At 42.8% G+C, this 17,698-nt stretch overlaps 1 protein-coding gene across 1 annotated transcript in view; it reads left to right on the top strand.

The window, feature by feature from the left end:
• Positions 1–75: 75 nt before the first annotated feature.
• Positions 76–17,698, top strand: part of GCH1 (GTP cyclohydrolase 1) — a 39,446-nt gene continuing 21,823 nt past the window's right edge. The window contains exon 1 of the mRNA XM_024567802.4: positions 76–567. Within this exon, the coding sequence (XP_024423570.2) occupies positions 228–567 (340 nt within the window). The 5' untranslated portion in view covers positions 76–227. The remainder of the gene's footprint in view (positions 568–17,698) is intronic.

Genomic DNA, 17,698 nt, shown 5'->3' with positions numbered 1-17,698 from the left:
GGCCCGTGACGCAGGGCAGCACCCACCAATCGGAATGCCCCGCGGCGCCAGCCGAGCGTCTAGCCCATAAAAAAGAGCTCCGGGCTGTCCCTGTCACATTTCACCCACCCGTAGCCTACCTTCCTCTGGATTCTCCTGCCACAGCCCATTGCCCGCGGCCTCCAGCGAAGTTTAATCGCAGCCCCTGAAACGTGCCAAGGTTCCTCCCCAGTGGCAGCGGCGGGTCCATGGAGAAGGGCCCGGTGCGAGCGCCGGCGCAGCCGCGGGACCCCAGGTTCAGCAATGGGTGCCTGGAGGGGGAGCCGCCGCGGCCGGGGCCGAGCGGATCCGCGGAGAAGTCGCCCCGGCCCGAGACCAAGAGAGCCCAGCTGGCGGACAACTGGAAGGGCGAGCGGCCCCGCAGCGAGGAGGATAACGAGCCGAACCTCCCCAACCTGGCAGCCGCCTACTCGTCTATCCTGCGCTCGCTGGGTGAAGACCCCCAGCGGCAGGGGCTGCTCAAGACGCCCTGGAGGGCGGCCACGGCCATGCAGTTCTTCACCAAGGGCTACCAGGAGACCATCTCAGGTCAGTGAGCCCGCCGGTCGCGTGGGGCGCGGGCTGCTTCCACCTGCGGGGAGCCGGGGAGGTGGCTGCAGGAAGAGCGCGCGGGCTCCGGGAAGTTTCGAGTCGACTCACTCTTGGCAGAGGGAGCCAAGTGCTGTCACTTTCCGAGCCCCACCCTCGGCCCTGGCCCTGCTGCCCGCTAAGGCAAGGGCCTCCGTGGGACGCATTTCGGGCGCTCTGGGGGGGAGCGGCCTCTCCACCTGGGTGCCCGCTGCAGCCGCCCTCGAGAGATCCCCCGGCTCCCAGCACGCAGGCTGCGGGTTGTCGAGACTGCGGTCACTGAGTTGCCCAGGGCAGGATGCTTGAGGCACCTGCTGAACCCATGGTGAGGATCATCTGGGCGCTTGCGGAAGTGACTGCTTCCTAGGTCGTCTCTTCTCTTGAGGTCTCACCTTTGGCTTCGTGTGTTTGGAGTGCCCGGGGCGATCCTTCACCGCGAACTCGGGGACCTTCACTCTCTCTGACTTGCCAGGCACCCGGGACTTGGGAAAGTTGTAATTCTCTTTGCTCCACATCGAATTCACTTCAGCTCAGGACTCTTCCAGAATTTGGTGCAGTTCTGGGCACAGGATTCCCGGAGTTTGAGGTGTGAGGTTTCTGGGACTAATTTGCTGCTTAAAGCCCTGGCCGGGTGCTCAGTTGGTTAGAGCGATGTCCTGAGAGTCTGGATTGTAGGTTCAATCCAGGTCAATAAAGCAATAAAGTGGGAGTCAGGGATGTTTGCTGAACTCTGGGACACTGAGTTGAGACTCTCTGTCACCCTTCCCACATACACTCCAAATAAGCCCGATTGGCCCAGTGCTATCACTCAGGATCAGGTTTTCACCCAGGACAAGGTGAAGTAGGGGGCTGGGGGTGGAGAGGAAGTAGGAAATGACTGAAGACTTTGCTGCCTACTGAGCGGTGTTGGTTTTCAATAGAGAGAGAGGAAGAGAGGGAGAAGGGAAGAGGAGGAAAGGGGAGAGGGAGAGGGAGAGGGAGAGAAAATGAAAACCTTCTGACTTATACAGCTGGGACCAAAGGACATCTGTAGTTCACATCTTTGGTGCCTTGTGGTGACATTTATTTCTTTGGCCTAAGAAGCCTTCTGTTATTTCTCAAAGAATAACAGTGCTGCTTGAAAGGTAACCTCCCTGCCACTGTTATTTCCTTGATGGAGCGTCTGGCAAGTTCGTGAATAGTGCTTGAGAAGAACAAAGTTATTTTTGCCCAGTCTTCCACACCCCAAAGGAAGGGTGGTAAAGCAGAGTGTGAGAAGGGTGAGGCCCAAAAAGGAAATTTTAGTACATCCTAAAGCCAAGAATGTGTCCAAGTTCACTTGTTTAATCCCTTGATGGTAAAAGTTTAGAGCTTTGAAAGCAGAATTTCAAATGTAAGGACTGAAGAATAAACATTTTTATTTGATGAATATGCTACTTTTTGGTGATATTCCACGACTAAAGAAGAAACACCTTCATAGATGAAGTTTGCTCATTCTGCCTCTTGTGGATGGTGAAAGCCATGGTCACTGCACTGGTCAGGCTTTGGGAATCTTGCCCCAATGGATTTCACAGGAGAGAGGGATTTCTGACCCCCAGATAGGTCACAGAATTTCCTTAAGTGGCTCACGAGGTTTTCCAAAGAAATGGTTAGCAGAAGTTTGTCTGCTGAGCCACAGGACTAATGATGCCAAAGAACACTTCATTCTACCTTAGAAAACTGCTTTAGTCAAGAGTTACCTTTATTCTTTAAAAGATCTATGGACTGTCATGGCTGGGTGGCTCAGTTGATTGGAGTGATGTCCTGTGCACCAAAAGGTTGTGGATTCGATCCCAGTCAGGGCACATTATCTAGGTTGTGGGTTCAATCCCCAATTGGGGTGTGTATAGGAGGCAACTGATGGATGTTTCTCTTTCACATCTCTCCCTCTCTCTTTCTTTCTCTCTCCTTCGCCCTCCCTTCCTCCCCGCCTCTAAAATCAGTAATTGTATCCTTGGGTGGGGATTTAAAAAAAGTCTGTAGACCTAGAGACAGAAAGCAGATTAGGGGTTGCTGGGGCCTTGGAAAGAGGGTGGAACGGGTATAAGTTTGCTTTTGGGGTGTTAAATGTCCTGGGGCTAGAGAGTGGGGAAGGTTGCAATATCACTGAATCGCACGCGTTAAATGGTTAAAATGATGAATTTTATGTACATTTTACCACAATGTAAAAGTCCACAGACCATTTAAGAATTATTAGTGGCCACTAACTGAATACTTTCTGTGCTCTAAGTGCTTCATGTGGATGATCTTAGTTAATCCTCAATTTTAAGGTAACACTGTTCTTTTATACTTGTGACAGGGAAACTGAGGCAGAGAGGTTGACAGGTTCATGGTAGGGCTGGTGCTTGAATCCAGGCAGCCCAAAGGCAGAACTCTTAGCCACTTTCTTATGTTGCTACTTAGTGTATCAGGGTATCTTATCCTTTCAAACTGTGCGGGCCTAATAGTTGGGTCACCAGCACCAAAAACAAAGGTGGAGTAGGTTGGAGAAGATCAGTCTATCCCATGTAGTAAGGGTACTATGTTGTACCCTTGTTGTAAATCAGTCTGAAGGATGCATTAATGACCAACCTCTAGGTTGGATAATGACCCACGGTTCTAGGAAGGCTCATTCCTAGGACATCTTACTGTCATCATTTGTCTTGCTGAAATGGTGAGACATTGGGGATGCGGCACGACCGTAACCGTGGATGGAAGTCAAGGCTGATTTTTCCTCAAAAAGCAAAGGCAGGTAAAATGGGAGGCAGTCATGGACCAGCTCTGCTTACTCTATTGCTGTTCCATTGCAGTTTAACCAGCCTTTCGCCTACTGGTTTTAGTAGCCATTGGTGATTGTCTAAATCTAGTACTTATTCCAAGTTGTAAAATAATGACTTTTGGTTCTTTAATTCTTTCTGAATTTACTAACTGGAGCTCTGTAAAGAAGGTATATGGGAACTCTTCAGGCTTTCTTTGCAAGTATTTGATAAGTTTAAAAGTATTTAAAATACAGCTTAAAATATATAAGGTTTTATATTTTTAATACTAATTCTGCAGGGAAGATCTACCTAATTTTGACCCAATCTAGAAGCCATAAAATAAAATTATTGTAACTTTCACTATATAAAAACAGCATTTTCACATGTCAAATACCAACACAAATGAAGTCAAGTGACAAAATGGGAAGAAATATTTCCACTCACGTTGCACACAAAAGGATGATAAAAAGAGGTGCTGGAAATCAGTGTGAGAGAAAGGCCAAAAACACCACTGAAACATTGGCAAGACAGATAAATATGAAGAACTCAAACACACAGAAAGATGCTTGACCTCACCCTCAATAAGAAACGCACACAGACCACCCCGGGCTACATTTCCCTCCTTCCCTTCCCTTTAGATTGACAAAAGCCCAGAAATTTGATACTGCGTTAAGTTATTAGAGTTATAGGGAAACACATGTCTCTGTTGAGAGTGTAACTGTCTTTATGGAGGATTGATTATTTGGCAGTGTCTAATACAAATGGATATTTCCTACTGGAAAATCCTGCCTCTGGGAGTTTATCACATGTAGATACTTGCCTCCATGAAATGATGTACGCTTGACGTTAGTTACTGCAGCCTTGAATGGAGGCAACCCAAATGTCTAGTCCCTTAGAATGAGGAGGTATGCTTACTTTGCAGGGAAAGGTCGGGGTGGGGGCGGGGGAGACAAGTATTTATATTGGCTTTAAGGGGACACACAGTGATTGACACAAATTATATTGGCCTGGAGGATACACAGTTACATGTCACTAGGAATATGAATTAGGCAGATGGCAGACAAGAGTAGAAGCAAGACTTTCCACGGTATTTTCAGTTCGTGATTTTTGAAGTACGTGCATGTATTTTCAAATAGAAAAATCAATAGTGTTGTGACAAAGTTGTTTCAAATCTAGGAGTGAAAGAAATACAATGCATCCTAATGGTGAGCCAGCAAGAACAACCTGGTTATTGAAAATCTTTACTCTGAAATTAGAGAAAAATAGGTTGGCAACCTTCCTGTGTTTGCAAGGTTGATCGTCATTGTAATCTTTAATGCATATAGAAGGAGCCTGAACTTGAGTGTGACCTTGCCACTTGATTGTGTAGTTACTGGCATGTCTCTAAACTTGATTGTCATTTTCCCCTTTTTGTGAAGAGTGGTAATAACTTGCTTTGCCTGGGCTCTTATGAGAAATAAGGTATGCAAAAAAATCACCTGCAGCTTGCTATATTCCTTCCTTTCGTGAGAAAGGACCGTGGGATTGGATGAATTGGAAAGTGTTTTAAGAATGTGGGACACTTTGGAGCCTGATCCACCATGTAAAAAGTCCAGTTACTCTGAGGATGCTGTGCTGTGAGGAAGCTCTACCACGTGGAGAGGTCACATGTGGGTGTTCTGGCTGATGGCTGTAGCTGAGGTTCCACCCACCAGGTAGCAAATGTGAGTAAAGACTCATCCAGGTGATTCCAGCCCACAGCTGACCAGTTGTCCCCACTGAGGCCCCAGACACTGTGGAGTAGAGGCCAGGCATATCCCCTATGCCCTCTGTGAATTCCTGACCGAAAAAGTCCAAGGACATCATAAAACACTTGTACACCACTAAATTCTGGGGTGTTTTGTTATGCACTGAAAGCAACCAGACAGATTTTCAAATATGGACGGTTGGAATTTGCATGTGCACAGAGGAAAAGGGAGTGACTTAAACAGGCCAAGAGATGGCATGATGGTTTAAGGCTAGAGATTTAAATTTGAATTATAAAGCTGACAGTGAAGCCAGGAGAGAGAGGAGGAGGTAGGTGACCTAAGCTTTAGGAGATGTCTGCATTCAGATAGTAAGAAGAGAGAGAAGCAGCAGCAGAGACAGCCCTAAGCGGGTATTAGATGCAGGAGGTCCAAGGGTGTGTTGGCAAAACTGGTTTTAAAAGGGGTAAGGAACCAGAGGAAGAGGTGTGAGAGAGGGTAGACTTGAGCCAGAATGCCTGGCTTCAGATCCTGTTACAGCTGTGCCTCAACGGCCTCATCTGTAAAATGAGGCTGTTAATGGTATATTACTTATCCATCTTTTAGGGTTATTGTGAGGATTAAGTGAGTTCATACACATAAAGTGCTAAGAGAAATGCCCAGCGTACATGAAATGCTATAGACATCCGTACGTGTTAGCAGTGAGTACCAGATCTGATCTGAAGGTGATGTTAGGAGTTTCAATAGCTTAAGGTGGTCACGAGTCAGACTGTAGGCCTTTAGGGAGTGATTTGACAAATTATAGGACACACAAAAAATCTGAGGTGTTTTTTCTTGTCAGGATCAAGTGAGTTTCCCCTTGGTGTGTATCAAGGTGGGTGACACGTGGGTGCTGGTGAACCAAAGCCTTAGGTGTCAGAGAGAAGAGTGTCTGGGAAAGGCAGGCCAGGTTGTGCACCTGTGACCTCACGTGATCCTCCTGTCCACTTGGAGTTCATTCGCATTTGAATGAGGTGGAAACTGAGGAGGCTCAGGTTAAGTCACTTGCCAGATGTCGCAGCTCGGAACTCAGGTGTGTGTGACCAGCATTCCTGTTCTGACAGACATGGTGCCCCCTCCGGTTTTAGGGGCCTATGTTAGAATTTCACGTGAAGAACCAAGTAATATGTAAGAATTATAAGACATAGGAATTTTGCTTTTCTTCCTGAATTCTGGCAAAGAGAAAGCCAAGTAGTTTTAATTTTGAGGCATTTCTTCACATTGTTACTTAAAGATATTTCACAAAGTTTTTGATCAGAGGAATTCATGAAAGATTGCAAAAAATTTAGCTAAATTACATTCAGTTGTAAGGTAGATCAATAACTAACAAACCTTCCCCACACTTTTTGGAGGGAGATATTTGAAAACCAAAATTTTACATATTTTGTCTAAGCACATTTAATTAGGTTGTGGTCATTCATACTTTATAAATGAAAGTCTGTTTTAATGATTTTACTGTTTGGAAACTTTTCAGTTCCATTTTAAATATGTTTTTAGAACTTGTACTTTTTGTTAAGTGCAGTTACACATTCTTATTGTTTCCCTTCACTTAAAGTAATAAGTTGCCTGTAACTACAGCTGTATGTATATTTCAGAGATACACATTCATTCTCTTTTTTGAACAATTAGGCAAACATAACACAACCTAATTAAGTTCCATCAGTTCTGACATATCTGAATCGTGCTCCCCACTGTATGTTTGCAACTATGTCAAAGTGCGTATAGCTGAGTGTTGTGTATTCTTTTCCGTTACTCTTTATTGTGGCAAAATGCATGTAACAGAAAATTACCATTTTTAAGCGGTTTATTGGCATTAAGTACATTCGCATTGCTGGGCAACCATCACCACCACCGTCTCCAGAAGGTTTTCATCATCCCAGACCGAAACTCGTTAACCAGTAACACCCTATTCCCCTTTGCTCCCAGCCCTTGGCGCCCACCATGCTACTTTCCATGTGCATTTGACTGTTCTGGGTACCTCATACGAGTGGAAACGTGCCATATTTGTCCTTCATGACTGGCTTATTTCACTTAGCATAATGTCTTCCAGGTTTATCATGAACATCATTTCGAATTTAGAAGAGACCCGTTTGGTCCTTGTTGAGCCACTAATTCTTTCTGTAGAATGTTGCATATGTATGACCCTCACCCAAAGACGCGTTTATTGATTTGAGAGAGAGAAAGAGAGAAATATCAATGTGAGAGAGAAACATCGATTGGTTGCCTCCTATACGCACCCCAACCAAGTTCAAACTTGCAACCTAGGTATGTGCTCTGACTGGGAATCAGAACCACAACCTTTTGGTGTATGAGACGACACTCCAACCAGCTGACCCACACAGCTGGGGCAAATATTGTATATTCTTACATTTACATCTATTGTATTTTTATTTCCTTATTTTAAGAAATCCTTAGAATTGAAGATGTACTAACTGTGTGTGTATTTATCAAACACCAGCTCTATGAATGAACCCATGCCAGCTATTAAAGGGGAAACAAAGCCCGCTGGCCAGGTCTTGGCCTTCAAGGAGCCTGTGGTCTGTGCTAGAAGGGACCAGAATTCTCTGCCAGAGAGACGGGAAACCAATGATGACTATGGAAGAGGTAGTTTTTGAGCTGGACGTAGAAGGAAAAAAAAATTTTTTTTAAAAAAGAAATAGTCCATGTTGGTTTAGAGAGGATTATGGTCTAAGTGTTCTGGAATAAAAAGAATACACTAATATTCATAGTTGTCTCTACCATAAAGTTAAACTTAAATGGAGCTTTCAAAGCAGTTAGGTTTATTTTAAACTTTTTAAAGATCAGTGTGGAAGGCATTAGGGTTGGCTTTGTTCTCTGATGTTTTAAAGCCCCGTTCTGGCCAGTTAGCCTTTCTAATGAACTTTAATTGAACACACATTGCTATTTGGTTGAGCAATCTGGTTCCTTGTTTTATCTGTGAGTCTTTTTTTCTTGTTAATCCCCTTGGTTACTTTTGCTCTAAATCTTTAGACTATCTTATCTTCTCTTGTTCTGCCTCTTAATCATCTCTCCCCTAAAGTACAGTAACTTCTCAATTGGATGCCTTGCCTCTTAGCTTCTCCTGCTTCAATTATTGGTGCCAATGTGATTTTACTAAGATTGAATAGGTCTCTTCTTCTGAAAACACTTGACTGAGTTTCTCTTGTCTTTCCTCACTGTGGGTGTGAGGTGTTACTATGTTCCAGCCACTTGTCTGCATTTTTTCCCTATTTTTCCATCACTATCTCCTCACTGGTGCAGTTTAATATTTTAGTTTAGTGCATGGTATCTTGAAAAACCACTCTCTCATCCCCACACTGGAGCTGGAGACCGAAGCAAAAGTCCTACCTGAGGCTGTTCTGCAATATTTGGTCTTAATTATCTGCTCTCTTCCTTTAATCTTTCCGTACTGTCTTTTTGGGTTTGGGTTGCTAACCTTGAGAGAATCCCCCCTCCCCCAATTCCTCAACAGCTATTGCCTGTCTAGAGTTCTGTGAACAGGTTTAGGTGAGGAAATTGGCTCTTGATCAGTTCTGGTCCACATGCTGTTTCAGTGAAGCACTCTTCTTCCAAGAGCACCTGGCTCTTGCTGTGAGGCATGATATGTTTTATGTACGTGTATTAGTTTTTATTTGTTCTAAGTAGGAATCAGAGCTCTGTTCAACAGAAGCCATTGCCAAATGCCGCAGATGACACATTCCTCCCTGAAATAGCTTCAAATACAACAATACCTGTTATGTAGTTTATGCGCTTGTAGTAAGATGTTTATGAGCAGTGTTGAAGGCACTGAGTGCTGGACTTCCACCGAGAGGCTGTAAACTCAGTGAGGACCTTGCTGAACTCCAGATTACTTCAAGGGAGAGCTGCTGTAGCTCATACCTCTTTAACTGACCACCCCTTCAAAATACAAGTGGCTCTGTGAGGGCACAGGTAACCATGGAGGTGTGTCACTCTGAATGCCCATCAGAAACAATTTTTTCTTTCAGCCACAAGTAGTTAGCAGACAGCCTCCCGCTGTCAGTAACTTCAGGATTTGCCTCAGTGGAAGCCATGCTTATCACTGCTGTTTTTTCTTCCATTTTAATATCCACCTCTTTCTTTCTATTTCCCTTTCACTACAGTGCATGGAGCTCTTTGAAGGCAGGGTCCTTTAGAAGTGAAGCAGCTTGGAAAAAGGGTGACACAAGTCTTTTAGCTTCACATTTGGTGTGTTAGGAATTCTGTTCACCGATATAATTCTGAGGTCCCTTTGTTGTTTTGTAAACTGTGCTAGTGTGTCAACAAAGACTCATCCTGATGTCATGGGAAGAACAACTAGCCCGGACTAGTCACAGCATCCCCACTAACTAGTTTATGACTCGACAAGTGACTTCCAGACTTTCAGGGATCTGGTGTACAGGGAGAGGCAGCTGGACTAGGAGCTGAATTGCCCTGCTGAGGTCTCCAGTAAGGGCAGGCCGGGCTGTATTGTCTCATTGCTCGTGCTGTAGCCTTTCAGCAGCTCAGAGGTAAGGTCCTAGCAAGGACCTCAGACTTTTTTCCTTGATAGAGGTGCTGCTTTCCTTTGAAACACTCAAGCCACTCAAATAGTTTCTATGGTAACAGGTCTCTTGTTTTTCTGGTGATGCAGATTTTGGAAAAGGTTCTTCATTTGTATTATGCCCTTTAGGGTCTGTGGTGTTCTAACCCATGGCCCCTTTGATTAGACAAAGCCTTTATTTAGAGATTTTCCCCTGAGGAATATGGTAGGCACATCTACTAGAAGAATAAGCAGGTGCTGGTCATACTGGCGTGTGAGGTTTAGTGTGTTAATAAGGCCTCATCTCAACTAGAAGAGGAGCTGTTGGGTTAGATGGTAGAACAGTAATACCAAGAAAACAAATATTCATGACATTTTACTTCACTTTTACTTTTTATTATGTCAAATTTTCAAACAAAATATAGACAACATTATGTAATGGACAGATATACTTACTACTTAGATTCAAAATGAACATTTTGCCATTTTGGCATATTCTGTTCTTTTACTGAGAGCAAATCAGAAACATGTGTTCAGGGGTGAAATGTCACCCTAGGAAGGGTTTTTCTTCTTAACCACTTATAGTATGCTTAGTAAAATTAACTATTAATTCCTTCAAATCATTTAATACCTAATCTGCATTCCTACTCCAGTTGTCCTGAATGTTCTTTACTCATGATTTGTTCCAACCAGGACCCACTCAAGGCCCATGCATTTGCATGTTACTGTTAGATTTTAACCTAGAAGAGTCTCTGCTGCCTTCCCTCCCACCCCTTCGCGACACTAATTATCCAAGATCCTCCCTTGTCCTTTAAGATGATTCACCTTTGGGATTAGTCTGGTTGTTTTCTTCTTGTTTCCATTTAGCTTGTTTTTCTAATCCCTCATATTCCTAGAATTGGAAATTAGGTCTAAAGACTTAATTAAATTCAGGGGAAACGTTTTTAGCAAGAATGCTTTTTTCTTGATGTTGTATCATAACCAGGAGGCACAAAACACTTGGATGTTGAAGATTTAAAGACCCTGGTTGGTTTGAGAGGCAATTCTTGACTGGTTTCCTAGGATAAATTTCTATAGAGAAGTTCCTTCTTTAAAAAAGACCTTTTTATTAGTTTGTAGATTTAGTGGGATTCTTTTTTCCTTTGAAACTGTTCCAGTTTGTTCTCCAAAAGTAAATGTCAAAGTAGCATTACACTACTTAAGTTTTCCTCATATAAACCAAATAAATAGTTGATAAAACAGTATTTTGCGACTGAGGTACAGAAACTCTATGCCCTAGCAGCCTCTGGCTGTTCTTTCTGTCTGCTCTCCTGAGCTCTCTCTCCTTAGCCCCCACGTTTCTAACTAACTTTACTTTTGTTTTAACAAACAAGATTTCCTTTCTTCATCTCCTTTGCTGTCCTTGACTTCAGGCCCCCTCACCTCCTGGCTGACTGCGACCTGCAGGAACTCCAGTTTCCCTCCTTCTGGGCCCTCCCCTTCAGTCCCTTCTTTGGTAGGCTGCTGGCTCTGATCTGGAGGTCAGAGGACAAGGGTCGAAACTCAGCTCTTGCACTAACTAGTTGACTTTCCCTCAGCAGAACTCAATGTTTCCAAACAGAGCATCAGTTTCCTCATCTGCAAAATAGGGGTAACTGTTTTGACTAATGCAGAGTGTGGCAGGGCTTGAAAGGTCGTGAACTAAAGGTAACATTTAATTTGAAAAATGCTACAAAATAAAAGGGAATCTTTCTGCCTGATGTTTCTCACTTCTGTATTTTATCTCACATCTTAGCTCTCTTCCTTATCTCCCCCAGAAAACCCTTTCTTCCTCTCCTCCTTTTCATCCTTAAGGGCTGGGTCAAATCTTTATCTTCAATACAGCCATATTGTTTCTCCTAGCCCATAATTTTTCCTTTATATAAACTATTGCTTTTATAGTTTAGGGTCCAGTCATTCTCCAAATATTTTTACACATAAGCCGCGTGTCTCCTAAGATCGTAAGTTTCTTGAGGTCACAGTCTGATATTTGTGTCCATCTCAGAAACTAGTACAGGAACTCTTATGATAACTTGATCATGTTATCCTTGAAGCTGATTTCTAGTGAGTGCCTGTAGGACCTAACCGGTTTCTTAAACGACTTTTCTAGGATATGGGTACAACCTTTTTTTTTTTGTTAATTAAAAATTCCTGTATTTCCTTACAAGAGGAGCAGATATATATTTTTTAATTTTTATTGATTGATTAGAGAGAGAGAGAGAGAGAGAGAGAAACATACATTGGTTGCATTCATTGGTTGATTCTTGTATGTGCCCTGACAGGGGATTGAACCTGCAACCTTGGTGTATTAGGACAATGCTCTAACCAACCAAGCTACCCAGCCAGGGCACAAGAGAAGCATTTTCAACAGATTTTACAGGTGTCAATCAACTCTGGTTCAGATTGAGCACACATCAAACCTAGCATTTTGGTAGTGTTATTTGGACGTGAACTTTTACATATTAATAACAAATGTCAAGATACTACACAAATCACCCATGTGAATTTTATTCATCTTATTTTTGAATTGTTCACAAGCATTTTCTACATAATCCAACATACAACAAAGAAATGGTACATCTTTTCCTTTCAATCTGCATGCGATAGGAAAACAAGAATTTTTATATATATATATATATATATACATAAACAAAGTTTAACTAATAGACACTAGACAGGCTACGAGTTTAAGTGTATAGGTGAGAAATTATCTAATAAACATAATCAGAATTTATTTAGCATGAGTCACTTTCATAACCAAGTATTATTCTGATTAATAAAACTTGCTGCTGACCTTGCCTGTGCCGCTGGGAGCCAGGGATTCACCATGCACCCGGCATTCCCTGAGACACACCACAAACCCAGGGAGCGGACGTGGGTGGAGCTAGACCGCCAGGCTCGGACTGGGGCTGCAGCTTCTGGCTCTGCTCCGACCCACGAAGATTTATTCAAATCAAACAACTGCTGTAACACCTTCAAGTAACACCTCCCACAGTACTTTGACCATCCCAAGTCCAGCGAATGCCACCACGGAGACAAGTGGCGGTGCTCTGCAGTCAACACCCAGTCTCTTCATGATCTTAGTCTCTCTTCCACATCTCCACTGTAAAGAGTTTTGGGCCAGGAAATGTCTATACTTCTTCATCTTCTAAATCCAATTGAAATGGCCTCTAGATATCCACTGTGACAAGGGAAAAGATAGGTCTTCATTGAAAGTGCTCATTCCATAGCTAATTTTATTGACACAGAAAATGTCAAGGATCCCAAATTTGGTTGCTTTGAAGAGCTGCGCAGGGTCGGCCTAGATGATAAATGCCAGTACCAAATCGGCCGGAGTTTCATGTACAAGGTGAAGGGAGACACAATCAAAACTAGCTCAGAGATGATTTTCTTAAATGTGGCTTCAGAAGTATGGACACATAAAATCAATACATTTTGTGTTATCTAGAGATGAAGGATGGGATTTGGAACCGAGTCGGTTTTCATTTGGTTCGTTAAAGTTATATGGCCATAAACCAGGTAAGGTAAACAGCTTTCAGGGCTCTGTTTATATGTACATTAGAAGGAACTTCCAGGCGTTTCTGCAAATCCTCAGTGTATTGCTTCACGGCACTAATTTAATGCCCGTGTAACTCTAGATAAAGTTTTACATTATTAAGCTATCACTGTTCTCTTGGGAACTGAACTCTTTCCTTTGAGGCTCTGGATTTGACATTGAATTTGACTTTTTGTGTGGTAACTGATATGTGCCAGGGCGATGAGGGATTGAAATCTACCCCAAATCCAAGCCTAATGAGTACATTATGCTTATGTACTTATCACCTATTCCTATTCAACCAAAGCACCAGATTTATTTAGCTAAACTAATTCCAAAGAGTAGAAGTATATTGACCTCAACTAACTTCAAAATGCTTTTTATTTCTGCGTATGTTAAGTAGTTTTTACAGTTTAAAAAGTTATCTGTTTTGAAGGTAAAATTGACAAATCTTAAAACTGAAAAGGTAAATATGTGAAGGAGCCAAACCTATAAATTGTATTTGGGAAGTGAAGACTTACCTACATTAAATTTAGAAAAACTTTTATACTCTTTCTGTACATACTTAAAAAAAAATCCAAACTGTGAAGCAAGGGAGACAAAAGAAAAAATAAACAAATGGGACTATATCAAACTAAAAAGTATTTTGCACATCAAAGGAAACCATCAACAAAATGAATAGACAGCCCACTGAATGGGAGACCATATCTGCCGGCGATACATCTGATAAGGGGTTCACATCCAAAATTTATAAAGAACTTACTCAACTCCACACCAAAAATCCAATTAAAAAATGGGCAAAGGACCTGAATAGACACTTCTCCAAAGAGGACATAAGATGGCCCCTAGACATGAAAAGATGCTCCCGTCACAAATCGTCAGATAAATGCAAAATGGAACTACAATAAGATACCACCTCACACCCTGCTGGTGTGGCTCAGTGGACCGAGCGCTGGCCTGTGAACCAAAGGGCTGCGGGCCAGGTCCCTGGTCGGGGACACGCAAGAGGCAGCCACACATTGATGTTTCTCTCCCTCTTTGTCCCTCCCTTCCCCTCTCTCTAAAAATAAATAAATAAAACCTTAAAAAAAAGGTATCACCTCACACCTGTCAGAAAGGCTATCATCAATAGATCAACAAACAAGTGCTGGCGAGGATGTGGAGAAGAGGGAACCCTCGTGTGCTGCTGGTGGGAATGCAGATCAATGCAGCCACTGTGGAAAGCAGTGTGGAAGTACCTCAAAAAATTAAAAATGGAACTGCCTTATGACCCAGTGATTCCACTTCTGCAAATAGGTGCATCAGAAGCCTGATGGCAGCAAGTGCATTATTATTATTATTCAGCCATTTCTTTTTACTTACGTTTACGTTCAATGCACATCAATTCCATAATATGAGAAGCTACTGTGAATCACAGCATAAATATACAAACACAATATACAATCTGAAATAGACGTACTACATTCAGGTATGAAAGAAAGGGAATGTTCTTCGGCACACACGATAGCCTGAGACCTGCTGGGTGTGGTGATCCCGGTTATGTTTCTAAAGATGGGGGAAAAAACGACTTTGGTTATCAAGACGACTGTGGCCGTGTTAGATACTGGAACATCTAAGCATAGTGTGCGACCATGCGAACACGAGACTTTAGGGAGTCTCTATTTTTAAAAAGGCTCTGTGCGCCGAGGCAGTTGTGAAAAGATTTACTTTCCAGAATCAAGCCCACATTAGGCTTAGGATCAGGTTCTATCTAAAAATACTGACCAGTAACGGAAAGGGTTCCAACTGTGGCTGTTCGGATTCACAGGAGTTTTGTTGTTGTTTGTTTTGTTTTTTGAGCTTCAAATCCCTGACTTCCCTCTCTTTTTTCTATAATTTTGTTGATCAGGTGACATTGGTTAATAAAAATATAGGTTTCAGATATATATCATATATTTATGCCATTGCTCAATTTGTAGTACTACTCCCCACCTTGGTTGTTCACAATCACCAACGTAGAAAAACTGTTGCAAAGTAGAGGCTACAACTTTCTTTCTTTTTAATGTTTTTTTTTTTCCTTTATTTTTATTGTTGACACTATTACAGATGTCCCCATTTCCCTCCCCCTCTTCCCGCCAAAGGTCCTCCTTCCTTTCTTTTCACTGGTTCCTTTCTGCTGCCTGCTCTAGGGAAAGTCGGCTCCAGCTTCTTCCCCTTGTCTCCCCGTTGTCACCCCCACCCCCAACTTCAGTCTCTGTGCCCAGCCGCCTACTTTTCAATGGGTGTGCAGACCTCATAGTATTCTGCACGAATTGTCACCCTCTGATTTGGTGACTGTAGTGAGGGTTTATGGTGAGGAATTATAGTGCCCACTCTTTGTCCTTGCTAAGCTGCCAGTTAGGGCCAGTTGGAGTCTGTTTTCAATACTCATCCTCTCTCACCCCTCAAGAACCTATGCTCGCAGCCTGACTGGTCATCAGAATTGCTTGGGTTTTAAAAAGCCACAGTCCTGGGTTCACCCCCAGTGAATCAGACTTTCTCAGGGTGGCTTTGCGGAAGCTGTAGTTTCCAAAGCTCCCTAAGGTTGGCCATATTTGGGAGCCACTGTTCTACAAGATCATCCTTCTCCCATAATCACTTTTCGCTAATGATGGCGGCCAGCAGACTCTGTTGGTACGTATTCATCAGAGAGAATTGCAGATGGGCCCGTAATATTAATCTGTGTGAGAAATCTCATGGCACAAGTGAATGTAGAATGATAAGGGGTGAGCCCATTAAAGGCTTTTGAAGCGAACGCGTAATTTATCAGAGAGGTGTGTTCTTTCTTTAGGACTGCTGTGAACCCGACCTTCTTACCACCGTCTGTTTTGTAAATTCCAGTTTCAGTTTCACAGCTGGATTGTGAAAGATACACGAAATTATCCAATTAAAAAACTAAATTTGGCAAGTATGCCTGGTTTTTTTTCAAATGATTCCTTGAATATGCACTTTGTTTCCTTCCTTAGATAGCCTTCTAAGGCTCTAATTCTGGTCTACCACAAGTTTTCAGAGTAGTAAACTGAGACTATCAGTTTTATCAGTGAATAAATTTGAATAGTTTAAAACGGGATTTTCCCTACCTCAGTATGGAAAGCCTCTAGCCATTAGGATGTGCATCTCAAAGGCTGACCAGTGAGGGTGGGTGGGTAACTGCTGAAATTTGGTATCAATTTCCAACACCCCAAGTTGTGCAAGCCAGGAACCTGGGAGTTCTGTTAAACTCTGTCTCCAAAACTATCCGGTTACCTTGAGGGCCCTCTAGCCCAGGTCACAGTCTGCACACAGCTCGAATGAGAACGCAGGTCTCTGAACTCTTAATCCATCCTCCTGTACTTTACCGTTCTACTTCTTGTACCTTTGTGCATGCAGTTCCCTGAGAGCCGGTTAAGTAATGGTGCCTGGGTAGAGAGATTGTATGTGCTTCCATTTTTTCATTTCTCTATTTCATTATCTTATAAATAAACTACAATGAACATTACTCCTGTAATCAGGGAAAAGCCTTATTTAATAAGCGTAACTTCATATGCAACACCTTGTCCCTCACCAGTAGATGTCACGTTGTTGACCAGGCCAGCGGAGAGGATGGGAGTAGCTCACTAGTACTGTATTTGCTGAATGACACATGCCTACCACTACTATTCTGAGGGCAGCCAGTACATTTATTTCAACAGTCTGAGCTATATATTTTTTCTAGCTTTATTAAGATATAGTTGACATGCAGCATTAAGTTTAAGGTGTACAATCAGTTTGTTGATTTGATGCACTTACATATTGCAAAATGATTACCATCATAGCATTAGCTGACACCTTTATTGCATTACATAATTACCATTTCTTTTTTGTGCTGAAATCATTTAAGTTCTACTCTCCTAGCAACTTTTAAGTACATAATACAGTATTGCTAACTACAATTAAAAAGCTGTGCATTAAATCCCCAGAATTTATTCCTCTTCTACCTGGAAGTTTGTGTTCTTTGACCATCTGCCCATCTCCCCCATCCTCCCAGCGCCTTGTAACCACCACTCTGCTGTGTTTCTGTGAGTTTGGTGTTTTTAGAGTCTACATGGAAGTGAGATCAAGCAGTCTTTGTCTGGCTTACCTGTTTCACTTAGCATACACCCTCAAGGGTCATCCACATTGTCTTCCCTACATTTTAATTATTTAAAAGCAACATGGAAATTTACTTGCCAAGGATGACAGGAATGGAAATTCCCAAAATAACCAAGTTTTTACCTTCTTTGCAATGCCTGGGTCTTTCCTGCCGACACAGTTGCAGTTTGTGAAGTAAGTTCCTGGAGCGTGTCAAAGCCGCGCTGCAGCTCTGCCTCCTTCTGCAGACGGTGGAGACACTTGTCTGAACCCTTCTCACTTTCTGCCGTTATGTTTAGTCTGTGGAACGTTTAGTGCAGCTAGTCTGTGGGTTCATGCTTATTTTGGCCAAGTTTTACAAATGTTAGCTTTGTCTTAAGTGCAGAAAGTATTG

The sequence above is a fragment of the Desmodus rotundus genome, chromosome 7, assembly GCF_022682495.2.
Source record: "Desmodus rotundus isolate HL8 chromosome 7, HLdesRot8A.1, whole genome shotgun sequence".
Taxonomy (NCBI): Eukaryota; Metazoa; Chordata; class Mammalia; order Chiroptera; family Phyllostomidae; genus Desmodus; species Desmodus rotundus.
Note: the sequence above shows the minus strand (reverse complement) of the source record. Positions and strands in the feature narration are given on the sequence as shown.